Raw genomic sequence first — 17,513 nt, forward strand, 5'->3', positions numbered from 1 at the left:
GAATTTTAATTGCAAGGTGCATCCACTCCTAATGGATTGTGATTATGGATAGCTACAGTGGTCACTCCCTTACACGCCCCCTTTGGTCGCCCTCAGCCTGCACTGTCATGTGCAGACCGTCCTGGCTCTGGTGTGCTGCTCCCGCCTCTTCCCCACATCACCCACACTCTTGAGACGTCAGGGGAGCCACTCCTCAGAATTGACTTGTCCCAGGACCTTTGCTCCTGCTGTCCCCAGTATGCATACAATGCCTTCCGCCATCTGTGTACCTGCTGACCTACCGATTCAGGCAGCACAGTACTTTTTGAAGTTGTGACTTTGCTCCAACAAATTCACCTAAATTTAGTGTACCATTCAATGATTTTAGTAAAGTTCTTCTGATTTTTTTTTTTGCCCAACTTCCCCACAAAGCAGAATCACGTGAATTTCCCTGTTGACGTTGGAAAAAGCTTCTGTGCCACCTTTTATCATACTGTAGTAGAGTGGCATTCTTATCTGTAACTTCCTGCCCGCCCTCACCATAACCGTGTACCCCTAGCACCTTACAGCGCAGCACACAGTCAGGGCTCTGTGAGTGCTGATTGGATAGAGAGCTTTCTTGTGGCCAGGACAGTAAAGGTGAGGGGGTTCTGGTAACTCTAGCCTTATCTGTCAGGATAACAATAAGAATATCATCAGATACATATAAATATACATGTACATGTACATATGCATATACACACACACACACACACACACACACACACACACACACACACAGAGTCTAATCTCAGCTGGAGGGACCTTAGCCATTATCTAGCCCAGTAATTCTCAAATAGAAGCGCTCATCAGAAGCAACTGGAGGGCTTGTGCAAACCTGGGCAGCTCAGTCCCACCCTCAGAGATTGTGAGTCAGGAGGGCTGGGGTGGGCCCGAGAACCTGTATTTCTAACAAGTTTCCAGAATGCTGATACTGCTGGTCCAGGTACCAGTTTTAGAACTGCTCTCTGCTCTGGCCCAGGTACCCTCATTTCACAGATGAGGAACCCAGGGTACAGAAATGAGAGGAAATGTTACAAGATCTGTCCCTGAGGTGGGACTAAAACCCAGTTCTGTGTCCTCCACCACCAGTTCCTGGGCCCTGACCTCTGCCTCCCCCCAGGCAGGATGAGGGGTGCCGATGGTCATAAAGCTTCACCACAGGCCTGGCCCCCAGCGGGGAGGAGAGATCAAGGAGGGGCTGCTCAGAGGTCAAGGGATATCAGAGGGGACCAAAGGAAGGGACCAGGTGAAGGAATGGCCAGGGCGGGCCTGCAGGAGGCGGTGAGGACTGACAAGCCATTCTCTCTGCAGTTAGGGGTGAGAAAAACACTGCTGCAGGCCTCAGCTGCAGCCATTTATCTCGGGCCTGCCTGAGACAGCTGACAGAGGGAGCAGCCAGTGAGCCCCGCGCAGAGACCACGGCTCCTTCCGGAGTGATTTATCTCAGCTTCATCTGGCAAACCTGCTGATGAAACGAATCTCCTTTTCTCTCCGCCTCATCAATTCTCATTCTCATTTCATTTTCCTTTCCCGTTAGAAGAGGTTTGGCCTTTCTCCTTGTTTAACTGGTCTCCCCATTTGAATCACTACCCTTTCTCCTCAGCCATACAGGCCCCAAACTCTGTCCCTAGCATCTCCCCCCATCCCCACCCCCATACCCTGGGGGTCCCTCCTGCTGTGCACAAGTACTGTAAAGAAAGAAATCCACCCACCCCAACCCCTCGCATCTAACTCCCTATTTACCTCAAATAACACTGGAAGGCCATTGGTGCTTCCCTTTAATTATGGAGCCACAAAGTCACAGAGCTGTTCTAGAGCAACTCACGGTCTGAGAGAAGAGATGAGCATCATATTATGTGTGAGGATGCGGGAAGGGGCAGGGTTGATTAAATGGTGGGGTGCAGAAAGGAGGGGAGGCTGAGGTCAGAGACAGCTTCAGAGAGGTGCAATGTGAACTGAGACTTCAGAGATGGGAAGACATTCCTGAGATACACAAATAAGGAAAGGGACTTCTGGGCAAGGACCCTGCATGTGAAAAGGCACTGGGGCAGCAAAGAGTATTGCATTTCTTTGAAGGCTCCCCACTCCTTCCCCTGCCCTGTGCCTAGCTCCCAGGGGACCACTCTGTCCAAAGGGATGTCCTGGGGCCCTGGTTTCTGGAGGGAATCATTTGAGAATGCTTCAGGGTCTGCCCAGGGCCCCCACCTGATTCTAGAAAGAACAGGTGGAATGGTAGGGAAGGAGCATGGAGAGGCTCATGGATCAGCAGCTGGGCTTGGCTGCCTCTCTGGCTTGTGACTGCAGCTGATGTGGAATGACTGGGCTGCCACAGGGGGGACATGTAGGCTCTGCTGGAGGGGGCCTCTGACCCTTCCAGGGAGCAAGCACCTGGGGAAGTGAGGAGCTGCCTAGCTATGCAGGAGGGGTGGCTGTTTACTGGTGAGAGTTGTGTCAGACATCCATGCTCTGTAAACGAACTGAGCTGCCCTGGAGACTAGAAATAGGACCCCAGTTGAGGTCCCATAAGTGTTTACGTTTGATCCAGAGAGGGCAGCTCCCCCAGGAAGGAGTGTCAGGCTGCAGTGGTGGAAGGGCTTTGAGGAGAGGATGCCTGGAAAGCACCAGGTGCTTGGCAGACCTCCCCCCATAAGTCGGAGGAGCCGCTTGAGGATGTTCAAGGTCACACAACCCACACCAGGACTCAGGTGCACAGCCGCCTCTAAAGCCCTCATTTGAACCACTAGCCTAAGCCCTCAGATGTCGGTGGACATCTGACGCCACAGGGTTTCGGACGGGAGCCCTAGCGGATGAGGATCATCATAGCATCAAGTCCAATCCGGAGTCCTAGAGAAGCGCCTCCCCTGCCTGAGGGGAGGGGGGAAATGGCTGCGCAGCGGCGGGCCGTCCTGAGGAGGATGGCTCCGGAGCCCGGTGTCTCCTCTGGTCGGCGACTAGAGATGCGAAGGGCCGGAGCCTAGGCTCTGACCCACTGGTTTTCTGGAGTTCAGAAACAAGCCCCCTTACCCACTCCCCGCCCTGCCCTGCTCTTCCTTGCCTCTCTTTCCTTCCTCCCTCAATGTCTCTGAGCTCCTACTATGTGCCAGACAGTTAGGGGAACTGGCGACTTGAAGCGTATTTCCTACTCCTGAGGGGCTCACAGTCTGGTGGGGGCGACAAGTAAACAGGCAGCATAGAAGGAGGGATGCCGAGGCGCCCGAGGAGCCCGGAGAGGGACGATGGCGGGGTCGGAGAAGCGGCCGTCTGGCACACGTGGCGGCGGTGCTCGGCCTGGCACTGCTCTCGTGCCTGGCAGGCAGGCTGGCTGCACTTCACTGCAGTCCTTTGGTGCAGTGCGACCAGGCAGAAATGACCTCCTGTGAGCCTGCTGGCCCCCTCCACTCCTAATTAAGAAATAACGAGGCAGGCTTCCTCCAGGCATCGGAGCTCTAACGCCCTCTGCATGGCCCAGCTGGGAGGCCTGGGAATAGTTATGCCTGGGGACATGTCCCTTCCTCCCAGGCCCAGGAAGAGCTTTTGCTGGAACACTGACTCCTCTCACTCCAGAGAGAAGGGGAAGGAAAAGGTAGACACAAGAAACCTCCTCTTTCCCCAGGGCATGCCCTCTAATTGTCTTCCTTGCTCTCCCCACTGTCATTCACTCCTGGAACTCAGCTCCTGGCACCCAAGTCATGCAAACAGAAAGGGCTGATAAGTGCAACACACCTGGGCTCACATCCTAGAACTTTCACATTTTGCTGTGCAACCTTGGTCTGATCACTTAGCTCCACTGTGCTTGGGGTTTCCCATCTAAAAAGTACCTCCTTCCTGGGTTATCGGAAGGGCAGGATGAGGTATCCAGTGCAGCCAGCAAATAGAGGTCCTGGCACAGAGAAGCTGCTCAGAATGTCACATCATTCCTCTGGGATTTTGCTTTATGTCATCCTTTCAATGGTATCAACTGCAGTTGAAGGGACTCATCTTACCAAGAGAGAGATGCTCCTGTACACCAGTGGTCCTGAATCTTTTTTGGGCCACGAACCAGTTTAATGTCAGAAAATATTTTCATGACCAGCCTTTAGGGTGGGACGGATAAATGTATCACATGACTGAGACAAGCATCAAGAGTGAGTCTTAGACAATGTAACAGAGGGAATCTGGTCATTTTTAAAAAATAAAACATTGGCCTGACCAGGCAGTGGCGCAGTGAATAGAGCATTGGACTGGGATGCAGAGGACCCAGGTTCGAGACCCCAAGGTCACCAGCTTGAGCGCGGGCTCATCTGGTTTGAGCAAAAGCCCACCAGCTTGAACACAAGGTCACTAGCTCCAGCAAGGGGTTACTCGGTCTGCTGAAGACCCACGGTCAAGGCACATGAGAAAGCAATCAATGAACACCTAAGGTGTTGCAACACGCAATAAAAAACTAATGATTGATGCTTCTCATCTCTCTCCGTTCCTGTCTGTCCCTGTCTACCCCTCTCTCTGACTCACTCTCTGTCTCTGTAAAAAATGAAAAAAATTAAAAATAAATAAATAAATAAAACATCGTTCAGACTTAAATATAAATAAAATGGAAATAACGTAAGTTATTTATTCTTTCTCCGCGAACAGGTACCGGTCCGCGGCCTGGGAGTTGGGGACCACTGTTGTACACCATGTGTGTGTGTGTGTGGGGGGTGCCTGACCCGTGGTGGCGCAGTGGATAAAGCATCAACCTGTAATGCTGAGGTCACTGAAACCTGGGCTTGCCCTGTCAAAGTACATATGGAAGTTTATGCTTCCTGCTCCTCCCCCCTTCCCCCTTTCTCTCTCTCTCTCCTCAAAAAAAAAAAAAAAAAAAGAATAAAATTTAAAATATATATTTCTTTAAAATAATAGGGGAAAACACTTCTCAATACAATGTTTAGTCTAGCTCCATACAATGCACTCTGATGTTTTATTTTTTTTTATTTTAATGCAGATTGTGACCCACTTTAAATTGTTTTTATGACCCACTAATGGGTTGCCCTTCACAGTTCACAACACCCCTGCAGGAAAAGTCTGCACTAGGCTCTGGGAATACAAAAATCAATAACGAATCATCCTTTGCTCCTGGAGCTCACAGCCCGGCTGGGAAACAGCCCTGCAGCCAGATGCAAGGTCTGCTCAGAGTCTCTGGGACTGCTGGGGGCAGGTAGCATTCAGGATGGGTTGTTATGACTGAAAAGGAGTTCGGTAGTGAAAGCTGCTTTGCAGACAGCTTGAGATGCCCGAAGTGTGGAAGCAAGTGGTGCATCTGGCTTAGTGGGAGCACTGTGTGAGGGAGAGACCAAAGAGCATGGGGTAGGGCTGAGGTAGGAGGGACTGGTCAAGTCGGCAGTGGCTTGCAGCCTTGGATATGGGCGGCTGGCGGGGCTGCCTAACCGAGATGGTCCTGAAGCAGCAAGAGGTTTAGTAGGAGAAGCTGGAGAAGGGGTTGAGTTTGGGGCAAGTTGAGTGTGAGGAAGGAGCCTTTGAGACAGGCAGGTAGAGAGGCAGTGAGAAGTGAGTCTGGGCCCCTCCTTCCTGACCATCTGTCAATTAGTCCTCTTGCCTAGTGCTCCAGAACTCTGTAATGAGAGGCCCTGGGGGTCTGCGGCAGAAAGCGGGGTGAGCAGCACTGCCCCAGGACCTAGCAGGGCTTTGGGGAGGGTGGGTTGGCTGAGGGTCACAGGGCCGCCAGGGGTGCATGGGGCCAGGAGGTCATCCTGCCATCTCCCTGCCTCGAGGCAGTGCAAGCACTCACAGGCCCAGGCAAAAGAATTCCAGCCAGAGCAGTTTCTAGAGATGGGAACTATGGAACAAGAAAGAGGACTCAGCCTCCTTTTTGGAGATGGCATGATTAAGCTATAGCCTTCAGGATATAGAAACATTAAGTGAATTTCAAATCTGAAGTTCTGGCTTTCCCTGGTTTCCAAAGACCATGTCCCCAAGTTGTGATGGAAAAGGATGGGGAAGTCTGGGTTAAAAAGAGGAAATTGATTGATGGTGATATACCATATTTCCCCATGTATAAGATGCACCCTTTTTTGAAAAATTTGGGGTCTAAACACTGGGTGTGTCTTATAGTGGCTGTAGATTTTTTTACTAGCATTTCCCGCTTTTTTCGTGCAAATGAAGAGTTGAATAAATTTTATGATGAATAAAACCTGAGCTTGACCAGGCAGTGGCGCAGTGGATAGTGCATTGGACTGGGATGTGGAGGACCCAGGTTCGAGACCCCGAGGTCGTCAGCTTGAGTGTGGGCTCATCTGGTTTGAGCAAAAGCTCACCAGCTTGGACCCAAGGTCCCTGGCTCGAGCAAGGGGTCACTCGGTCTTCTGAAGGCCTGCGGTCAAGGCATATATGAGAAAGCAATCAATGAACAACCAGGTGTCACAACGTGCAACGAAAACCTAATGATTGATGCTTCTCATCTCTCCATTCCTGTCTGTCTGTCCCTGTCTATCCCTCTCTCTGACTCTCTGTCTCTGTAAAAATAATAATAAAAAATAAATAAATAAATAAATACCTTGAGTTTAATAACTTTATGTAATACATTTTCAAATTTTGGGCCCCCAAATTAGGTGCATCTTATCCATGGGGAAATACAGTAAGTCAGGACAGTAGCTAACTGCAGATGGGGGCTGGATATCACTGGGAATGAGTCTTCCCAGAAAACATCTAGAATGCTGGAAATATTTATATCTTTTTTTAGATTTTATTTGTTTTGGGAGAGAGGGGAGAGAGAGAGGGAGAGGGGGAGTGAGAAAGAGCGGGGAGAAGCAGAAAGCATCTACTACTGGTAGTTGCTTCCCGTATGTGCCTTGACAGAGCAAGCCCAGGGATTCGAACTAGCAACCTTTGCTTTCTAGGTCCATGCTTTATCCACTGCGCCATTGCAGGTCAGGCGAAATATATATATCTTGAACTGAGCGGTTGTTATACTGGTGTCCACAAATGGAAAAATTTATCCAGCTGTACACTTAGAATTAGTGTTAGTTACGCTCCTGTACAAATATTATACCTCAATAATATTTTTTAAAAATGTTTAACAGAAAAGGGGAGAGATGGGAAGTAGGTGGTAGTTAGATGGAGTGAGAGGCAACATGAAGGGCGAATGATGGGCCGACAAGCACAGCGGATTTCTACACCCACAGCCATTCTGTGAACAGTGTTTTATCCCCACTTCCCAGCGTGGGCATTTGAGGTTCAGAGGGTTACCCACTTTGCCCAAGGTCACGCAGCAAGAGGCAGCGCCAGCTCAAACTGAATGCAAAACCCAGGATCCTTCCCTCGCCACTCCTCCTTTGCATAAGTTATGCATGGAATTCAGGCTCTGGAAGACCAGATAAACACCTCTGCCCGCCCAGGTCTCCTTGAGCTCCGAGGTCCTAGTAGTCTATGATTAAGTGAGAGGTGAGAGTGAGGGGCTATGCTCCCCTCCCAGGAGGAGCAGAGGCCAGGTGTACAGTGGAGGGCTGGCCTCCCTCCCTCTGCATCCCTTCCACCCAGCATTTATCTGCTTGTGAGAAGGCCGGAGTTTATCAATGCTACTCTCAATTATGCTGCCCATCTGTCTCTGCAGCTCAGGGGGACCTGGCACTAAAGCTGCAGAAGGCCAGGCAATCGATCACCGCCTGCCCGCTGCTCCCGCCAGACCCCTGGCTCCCAGGGGCCGGGTGGAGGAGCCAGGGAAGGGGGGGGGGGGGGCGAGAGGCTGGAGGAGCTGTGATTGAGATGTGGCCAGAGCATAGGAACTGTGTTGGGGCAGGACTCAAGAAGGAGGGAAGGCCATCTCTATCTCCTGACAACAGCTTTTCCAAATCTCTTCATTTAGAGCTTTGTCAAGGGTCTTACTTTATAATAATTCATTCCACACCTGCTGAATCCAGAGCAGCTGCCTGGAGGAGGTGAGTCCAATTGGGGCTTGCAGAGCCAGCCCTTTCAAGAGAAAACTTTTGCCTGGTGTGGTCAACCTTGCTTCCCTGACTGTGGCCCCTGGGCTTTCTGTCCCGTGTTGCTGAAGGCCCTGTGGCCAGCAGTGCTGGCCAAAAATGCCACTGTCAGTCAGAAGGCAGGCTGGGGTCTGTATGAGGCCTGCTGGCTCTGTTTGCCTTTGTGGTTCCAGGCCCAGCCGCACTCACAGAGGAACAGTGTCTTCTCTATGCTGTCCTGCCAGTAGGTCACTAGCCAGAGTCTAGGAATACTATCTGAGGGACCTGGCAGGTGGCCAGGGAGAAGGAGCTCAGGAACTGGCCATCTCTGAAGGGATTTGCACCCGAGGCTGGCACACTGACCCAGCGCTGCACTCTGCTCCCATAAAGAGGCATTGATCTGCCAGCCGGTCAGCACTGGCTAGCCTAGCAGCTCAGGTTATAGAGTCAAAACCCTGGGTTTGAATCCTGACCCTGCCATGTAGAAGCTGTGCAACCCCTGAGAAGTCCCTTAGCCTCTCAGAGCCTCGGTTACTTCCCCTGCAAAAGGAGATAAATCCCTTCTCTGTCTACACGAAGGGTTGTGGGAAGATTACACCTTTCACAATTTGTATCCACTCACAAGTACTCTCTTATGCTAAGTCATACACTCTGCGCTGTGGGGACACAGATAGCAGGTAAGATATGGCCCCTGCTGCGAGGAGCTTGAAATCCAGTTGGGGAAAATGTACACGTGATAGTCTGAACTCTTGCTCACCCGGGAGATTATGGATAAAAGACAATTAGCTTTCTCTGAGCTCCCAGCAGAAATTGCTAATCAGCCTGCATGAGTGGGCTGTGTGCAAGACAACCTTAAATGGCGATAGCAGGTGAGTGGGCAGCTCTGAGTCCCACCCTGGAAGGGGCTGCATGCTCAGCAGCGACAGGGAGGACTTGTCTGGGCCTTTGCCAAGCCAGGGATCAGAGGTGTGTGAAATGAGGCATCAAGCCACTGCCTTCCTCTGGGTGCTGAGCCCCAGGCCTGGCCTCCTGGGGAGGAGCAGGAGCACTGCCTCAATCCTCCGTTCCAGCCAGAGGGGGCAGGGAAAGGCCAGTCTCTGCAGGGTGGTAATTATTTTAAACTGTTTCTCCATCTCAAAAGTGTGAAAACAACTGTGTTGGAGGAGGAGCTACGCCTGGGCCTCAGGAGGGTCTGAGGTGCTAGGGGCCCAGCTGAAGGCCCTTCTCCACCCACTCCAGCTTTCTCTCTGCTTATGAATAGTCTTGGGCTCTCCTAAGCACTTTGCATTTTTGGTCCTGCCAGAGAAGCACTCTTTAAAAGGTGTGACATGTGTATTGTCTATTTCTGCTCACAGCTCCCCACCCCACCACCTGGGGGCAACATTGAACTTCATAGAGGCTTGTCAAGCTCTAGGATTCAACTCCTGTTCCCCCAAAGAAGTCCTGGTGGGAGGGCCTCCCAACCCCAGGGGATAAATGAAGCTGGAAGGAAACTAACATTTATTGAGCTCTTTCTGTGTGTAACACCCTCAGATCCTTTAATCCTAGTGACAACTTCATTTATACATAAGGAACAGACACTCAGAGAAGTCAGTACTGTTCCTAGGGTGCTATGATAGAAAATGGTAAGTGTTAAGCCTAATCCAGAGGGACTCGAAACATTGAAGACACAAACAAAATCCGTCGATTCCACACCAAAGCTTTATTGTCTAGCTTGGCCAAGCGGCGGCAACTCCAATAGAAATCTGAGGGAGAGCGCTGGCCCTTTGTTCTACCTAGTTTTTATAGTTTTGCAAGTGGAAGTACAGAAGCAAAAATTACAATTAGGTGCCTTTTACCACTATTGGTTATAGTCATATAACCCTTTAACATGATAGGATCATGTTCAATTTGCAAGCCATACATCATTTTGGAGAAAACAAAATTTACAAGTCAACACAATGATAGAAAGATATCTCTTTACATATTAAAAGACATTCCTATATTTTCTAATATTTATCTGCCATCTCTTTGTCCAGAGTCACACACATTAACTATCATATATGCATTCATATGGGAGAGGAAGTTTCCCTGGAGACAAATGCCTGCAAGTGGCTCATTACTATAAGAAAAGGTTTATTTTGGCTTTTCTCTTCCTGCACCTGGCTAGCCATTCACCCCTTTCCCCACAGGTGTGGTGGAATGTCTGGGAATCCATGTCTTCCTTCCCTTGGCATTTACAATACAATGCTAAGGGCCATCCTGGTTTTATGCCAATCACACAGGACAGAGATCATTCACAAAATTTCTCTGCACACCTTAACTCAAATTAATAAAATGTTCTTCAATCTTAAAATATTAATATTGATTCTGTAGCTTTTGGTACCTTACAACACCTGCGGGTGAGGTGGCGCAGTGGCTCCTCAGGGCTCCTCAGTAAGTACATAATAGTAAGACCTCCTTACTGTAGAGCTGGTGGTTTCTGCTCTCTCGTGCCAGGTTCAGGCAGGAAGCAGGACCACTGGCCTTAGATCCAGTTCCATCACAAGGCCCTTCGGGAACTCAGCTTGTCCCTGCTGCCTCTTCACCCACACAGCACACCACAGAGGTCCCCTGTTCCTGACCACCAGTGATGGGCGTGGGTGACAGAGCTCCCTGGGCTCCCCTTGCACATGTATGTGTGCACGTGTGTTTGTTTGCCAGAGTCTTGTGTGTCAGTGCCCACATACTCCTATACAAAACCTCTGTGCATCTTCAGTCACATTTTTCCCACTTTCAGAAATACTACAAAAGGAGGTGGGAGGTAGTCAGATGTAAACAGGCATGTTGCTCTCCTGTGCAGGGAGGGTAAAATGCCTCCAACCGCTGCCCCACCCGCCCCAGGCTCCTGGACACAGGATGAAGTGGGCAAAGAGCTGAGAGGCACCTGTCTGAAAGGTGGTAGGAGACACAGTCCCCAGCTTCCCAAAGCTCCCTAATGAGGAGCCATCACCCAAGGAGACAAGAGTCGGCAGCCACCGGTGCACCCCAGGGTGTCCAAGGTAGGCTCTAGCAGACCTGGAACCAAGCACGGTGTAACTGGCACGAGCTCCGGACTTGGGTAGATTCCTGTCTCCTATCACTTACCAGCTATGAGGCAAATACTTTAATCTCTTCCAAAACTCAATTTCTTTGTCTGCAAACTTAATGCTTATCTTGTAGACTAGTTATGGAGGCTAAAATCAGAAAAGGGCATTCAAAGTCCTTGAAGAGTCCTGGCACATTGCAGGTATTCAGTAAACACATGTGCACTTCCCTGATGCCTGCAGGTCGAAGAATACCACCCAAATCAGAACTCCATGGGGCGGTCAGACCAGGCCTAGGAAGCCCGCGTTTTCCCCATCTTGGTCCTAGGAAATGGTTGGATTTGCCTCCAGGGTGATGCAACCTGGCTGTGGAATCTGAGAGAACCTGATTGGTCCCCTGGGTTGGGAGGGAGGGAACAGCAAGGGGTGATGGGGGTGGGCAGGACCTCCTGTGGGGAGGGGCCCTGAGCCACAGAGATGGATTCATACAATAAACACTGGGCACCTGCCCTGTGCTACAAACACCATGGTGAGCAATGATGACATGGACACCCTTACATGGGAAGACGTTTCCACATGATGTGGTCAGGGCTGTGACAGGAGGAAGCATGGGGCCCTGTAAAAACGTAAAGCAGGCCCCTTAGCCAGCCAGGGCTGGGAGGTTTGGGAGGAGTTTTCCATAGGAAGTGTGACCTTAAAAGTTGAGTCTTGAAGAACAAGTAGAGGTTACCTGGGAGACAATGAAAAGGAGACATGGCAAGGGGGACACATCAGAGTAACTTCAGCCTGAAAGGGTTGTGCACAGTGGGTAAATGGATGGCAGCAAGAGAAGCCAGGAGGACTGGCTGGGGCCAGGTCACATAAGGTCTTACCTACAGGGCTAAGGAGCTCAGATCCAGACTTCTTAATCCCAACACCTGGCAGCTCAGCCAGCAGTTGGGAAAGGGAAAGCCCCGCCTCCAGGTAGGGAAGTTGGCAAAACCCCAAGCTGTGCCCCACCCTAGGAGAAATTAAACAGAGCCCAGGCAGGACCGCTCCTTCCCCAGACTGTCTGGGTTAGGGTCAGGGACCACTGCCTTTCAACTTCCAGAGTCCTGGGAGTCCACCCTGGAATTTAGAAGCTGTGCTTATTTTCGCTGCCCCCTACCTACACCACTCAGAGGGACGTCCAGAAACTATCCCTTTATTTTCCATTTACCGAGTGGGGCAAGGAGGCGGGGAGGAGAGATGTAAGAAAGCTTGGAGAGTCTACTCCACATCTCTCTGGGTTCAGGACTCCTAAGGTGACCATAATCGTAGCTCCCCCCCCCACACACACACACACCTTTCCTGAGTATTCTGGACGTTTCTAAGGCCTAATCTCTTCCTCCTTTGCTGAAGACTCACAACCGCTCACTTCCTGCCTCAAGTCCTAGAAAGGACACTAAAGCCTAAGGATTGTAGGAGGGAACTCGGGAGACCACCCTGCTCAGCTCGTTTGGCCTCGAGTCAGAGTGGGGGGATGGGAAGAGGGGCTGGATTCTGCTTCTCTGCCACCTGCTTAACTCTACCTCCTCTTCTCCAGGGCTGCCATGCTGGGGCATGTCGATGAGTGAGCAGGCCCAGAGGACAAGGATGGAGAGCCGCACCCAGGAGGGCAAGAAGTGATGCCCACCCATCCCCCATGACCGCCCTGGGGTGGGGGGGTCCCCAGGCCCTGGCAGGCTGCTGACCCTCAGCCTGCAAACTGCTAAGAGCAGAAGGACTTCAGACTTTTCCTGTGGATGGTCCTCTCCCCTGCGGCTCCACCATGAGGCTCCTTGTGGCCCCCCTCTTGCTAGCATGGGTGGCCTGTGCCACTGCTGCTGTGCCTGTGGTCCCCTGGCGTGTGCCCTGCCCCCCTCAGTGTGCCTGCCAGATCCGGCCCTGGTATACACCCCGCTCGTCCTACCGTGAGGCCACCACCGTGGACTGCAATGACCTGTTCCTGACGGCCGTGCCCCCAGCGCTGCCCGCGGGCACTCAGACCCTGCTGCTGCAGAGCAACGGCATCGTCCGTGTGGACCGGAGTGAGCTCGGCTATCTGGCCAACCTCACAGAGCTGGACCTGTCCCAGAACAGCTTCTCAGACGCCCGAGACTGTGATTTCCGTGCCCTGCCCCAGCTGCTGAGCCTGCACCTGGAGGAGAACCAGCTGACCTGGCTGGAAGACCACAGCTTTGCGGGTCTGGCCAGCCTCCAGGAGCTCTATCTCAACCACAACCAGCTGCGCCGCATCGCCCCCCGGGCCTTCGCCGGCCTCGGCAACCTGCTCCGGCTGCACCTCAACTCCAACTTGCTGAGGGCCGTGGACAGCCGATGGTTCGAGATGCTGCCCAACCTGGAGATCCTCATGATCGGGGGCAACAAGGTGGACACTATCCTGGACATGAACTTCCGGCCCCTGGCCAACCTGCGCAGCCTGGTGCTGGCAGGCATGAACCTTCGGGAGATCTCCGACTACGCCCTGGAGGGGCTGCAAAACCTGGAGAGCCTCTCCTTCTATGACAATCAGCTGGTCCAGGTGCCCAGGCGGGCACTGGAGCAGGTGCCTGGGCTCAAGTTCCTGGACTTGAACAAGAATCCACTCCAGCGGGTGGGGCCGGGGGACTTCGCCAACATGCTGCACCTCAAGGAGCTGGGGCTGAACAACATGGAGGAGCTGGTTTCCATTGACAAGTTGGCCCTGGTCAACCTCCCCGAGCTGACCAAGCTGGACATCACCAACAACCCCCGGCTGTCCTTCATCCACCCCCGCGCCTTCCACCACCTGCCGCAGATGGAGACCCTCATGCTCAACAACAACGCACTCAGTGCCTTGCACCGGCAGACCGTGGAGTCCCTGCCCAACCTGCAGGAGGTGGGTCTTCACGGCAATCCCATCCGCTGTGACTGTGTCATCCGCTGGGCAAATGCCACCGGCACCCGCGTCCGCTTCATTGAGCCACAGTCCACCCTGTGTGCCGAGCCGCCGGACCTCCAGCGCCGCCCGGTCCGAGAGGTGCCCTTCCGAGAGATGACGGACCACTGTCTGCCCCTCATCTCCCCCCGCAGCTTCCCCCCCAGCGTCCACATGGCCAGGGGAGCGAGCCTGGTTCTGCATTGCCGGGCGCTGGCGGAACCAGAACCTGAGATCTACTGGGTCACTCCAGCCGGGATTAGACTGACAGCTGCCCGTGCGGGCAGGAGATACCGGGTATTCCCTGAGGGGACCCTGGAGCTGCGGAGGGTGACGGTGGAAGAGGCAGGGCTGTACACCTGTGTGGCCCAGAACCTGGTGGGGGCCGATACTAAGACAGTTAGTGTGGTGGTTGGCCGGGCTCCCATCCAGCTGGGCAGGGTCAAGGAGTGGGGGCTAGAGCTCCGTGTGCAGGAGACCCACCCCTATCACATCCTGCTATCTTGGGTCTCCCCACCCAACACCGTCTCAACCAATCTCACCTGGTCCAGCGCCTCCTCCCTCCGAGGTCAGGGGCCCACTGCTCTGGCCCGCCTGCCGCGGGGCACCCACAGCTACAACATCACCCGCCTCCTTCCGGCCGCAGAGTACTGGGCCTGTCTGCAAGTGGCCTTTGCTGATGCCCACACCCAGTTGGCTTGTGTGTGGGCCAGGACTAAAGAGGCCATTCCTTGCCACAGAGCCTTAGGGGACCGACCTGGGCTCATAGCCATTCTGGCTCTGGCCATCCTCCTGCTGGCAGCTGGGCTCGCAGCCCACCTTGGCACTGGCCAGCCCAGGCAGGGGGCGGGTGGGCGGCCTCTCCTTCCAGCCTGGGCTTTCTGGGGCTGGGGTGCTCCCTCAGTCCGGGTGGTATCTGCGCCCCTTGTCCTGCCCTGGAATCTGGGGTGGAAGCTGCCCATGTCCTTAGAAGGGGAGACACTGTCACCACCATTGTCTCAAAATTCTTGGAGCTCAGCAGTAGAGAAATAACTAGGACTACTTTTTAACAAAAGGGAAGCAACCTGGGCCAGATGTCCCACCAAGAAAATGACACGGACCCAGGTGCTTGAAGCCTGACAGCTGGACCAAGACAGACAGGGCTTTGTAGCCCCAGGGGCTGCTCCAACGGCCTCCAAAACATGGCCCTTACCTTCTGGGGGTTCTGCTGCCTTTGCAAGGAGCATCTGCAAAGGACAGAAGGATCTGGCTAGAGCCTCCCTCTGCCCCAGTTGTCTACATGCCCAGAGGCTCCTGGGCTGCCACCTGGATGTCCCCTGCCTGTGTCCCCAGGCCCTTGGCCCACAGGATGTGCCCCTCCTCCTCTGTTTCACTGTACAGTCTCAGTTGCTTGCTCTTTCCCCTCCTGGGCAAGGGGGGAAGAGGCCTCTCCTCCCATCTAAAGGACCACCCCCTGAGAGGTCCCCAGCCTGCTCTGAAGGACATTTGGGAAGAGGCTACCCAGCAGGCACTCTGAGGTTGACTTTCTATAGGCAATTTTGTACCTTTGTGGAGAAATGTGTCACCTACCCCCAACCCAATTCACTATTTTCTCCTGTTTTATAAAAATAAAACTAAATAAGAAAAACATAATAAGGGGGAAAGGGAATTAGTACTGAGTATAAACTCAGAGCTCTCTGCTCTGGAATCTTTTTAAAGCCGAGAGGGTGACCGAGGGAGGGGCTGGAACAGACCAGGAGAAAGGAAAGGAGGGGAAACGGCAAGTGAGGACACAGGTTTTCCCTTTGGTTTGAATGATGGTCTCTCCAGACAGTCCCGTAATTGTGAGCCGGAGTGGCTGACAGAGGGAGAAGGCACAGGAGGCCAGGAGAGGGTGGAGAAGACAAATGGAGTATAAGCCAGAGATGGAGGAAGTGGAAATTTCCATCACCAAACATTGCCACCCTTCTTATTCTCTGATAAGCAATTAACATGCCAGTGCGTAAGAAGCACTTCCCAGACCTATTTCTAATTAAACAAAGCCAGGAGTCAGAGTCATGCAGAGAATGGCAAATCATCAAGACAGCAAGGATTTGGGCTCACTGGGGCAGGGGGGGGGGTGTGGGGTGATAGAGGATTTGGGGAGGGGAGGGCTGTGGGACAAGGATATCACTGCATTTATCTTTCCAGTCTATTTCAGTATAATTTGCCATGAGCCATGTTTGCTTTTACAGTATTCTTTAAAAAACAGATTGGCCCTGGCCGGTTGGCTCAGCGGTAGAGCGCCAGCCTGGCGTGCAGGAGTCCCGGGTTCGATTCCCAGCCAGGGCACACAGGAGAAGCGCCCATCTGCTTCTCTACCCCTCCCCCTCTCCTTCCTCTCTGTCTCTCTCTTCCCCTCCTGCAGCGAGGCTCCATTGGAGCAAAGATGGCCTGGGCGCTGGGGATGGCTCTGTGGCCTCTGCCTCAGGCGCTAGAATGGCTCTGGATGCCCCAGAGGGGCAAAGCATTGCCCCCTGGTGGGCATGCCGGGGTGGATCCCGGTTGGGTGCATGCGGGAGTCTGTCTGACTGCCTCCCCGTTTCCAGCTTTGGAAAAATGAAAAAACAAAACAAAAACAGATTGACTTCTGAGGCCCAAGTGTAAGAGGACACCTGTTGGAAAGGCAACAGAGGCAAGGGGAGGGGTTGCTGTGGCCAGTCGATGGGGCGGCTCCAGAGCACAAGGCCCCTGGCCAAAGCACGTGTATCTGAGATTGTCTGGGGAAAGTCACGGGGATCCTGACACTGCAAAGAAGCAACACGTGCTACAGACTTCTTAGAGGTTGCTCTAAGCTGCCATCGAGACTCAAATGTGTACACTGGTGGAAACCAGACTGGGAGAGAGAGCATCAGGCCCACGGGACCTAGAGAGAGCACACTCACCCCATGCCAGAGGGTAGAGCTCCTCACTCGGTGAGCATAGGCGGGCAGGGTTGTCTGAAGACCTTCACAAACGCCAGTTAAGAAGCCTTCTTCCTCTTAGGCAGTCAGCCTGCCTCAGAATCACCCCAAGACTTGTGAAACACGGATAGCTGGGCCCACGGAGTTTGTGATATCTGGGATAGGACCTGAGAATTTGCATTTCTAAGTAGTTTTCAGGTGATACCCATGCTGCTGGCCTGGGGACCACACTTTGAGAACCTGTGGTGGCCAGGCTGTTCGCTCCTGCTCCAGGCTACCTGGAGAGAACTGGGGAAGGGACCTGAGGACGGCCCCTCCTGGTGGGCTGCTAAGGTCAGCCGGCCCCATTCGCACGCGCTCTTTCCCGTGGGCCAGTGATGTGTTCTTTAGGGGAGGAGGGGGCTGGGCAAGCAGTACATGACCAACACGCTCCCTTCCCCTCTGGCACTCTGACCAACACTCCTGACTCCTCCAGCGTTCTTTCTGATGAACTCTGGGATCACCACAGCTGTGTTCCAGGCAGCTCTGCCAACTGACTGGAGCAGGCCTTGGGCTCTAGCCCATTCCCCATCTGTGAGGGTTGGACTCATCCTCTGTAATTCAGAAGGTCCGTGGGGAAGAGGCCAGGCAGGGTCTTTGCAGATCACAGAAAACTGGAGCTGGAAATCAATGCCTC

General features: G+C 53.1%; 1 protein-coding gene across 2 annotated transcripts in view; it reads left to right on the forward strand.

Moving 5' to 3' along the window:
- The window catches only part of LRRN2 (leucine rich repeat neuronal 2), a 67,461-nt gene extending 51,620 nt beyond the window's left edge, over window positions 1-15,841 (forward strand). For both annotated transcript variants that reach the window (XM_066361984.1, XM_066361985.1), the window contains exon 2: window positions 12,564-15,841. In XM_066361984.1, coding sequence (XP_066218081.1) covers window positions 12,789-14,948 — 2,160 coding nt within the window. In that variant the 5' untranslated portion in view covers window positions 12,564-12,788 and the 3' untranslated portion in view covers window positions 14,949-15,841. The remainder of the gene's footprint in view (window positions 1-12,563) is intronic.
- Window positions 15,842-17,513: the final 1,672 nt, after the last annotated feature.

This window comes from Saccopteryx leptura, chromosome 2, assembly GCF_036850995.1.
Source record: "Saccopteryx leptura isolate mSacLep1 chromosome 2, mSacLep1_pri_phased_curated, whole genome shotgun sequence".
Lineage (NCBI taxonomy): Eukaryota > Metazoa > Chordata > Mammalia > Chiroptera > Emballonuridae > Saccopteryx > Saccopteryx leptura.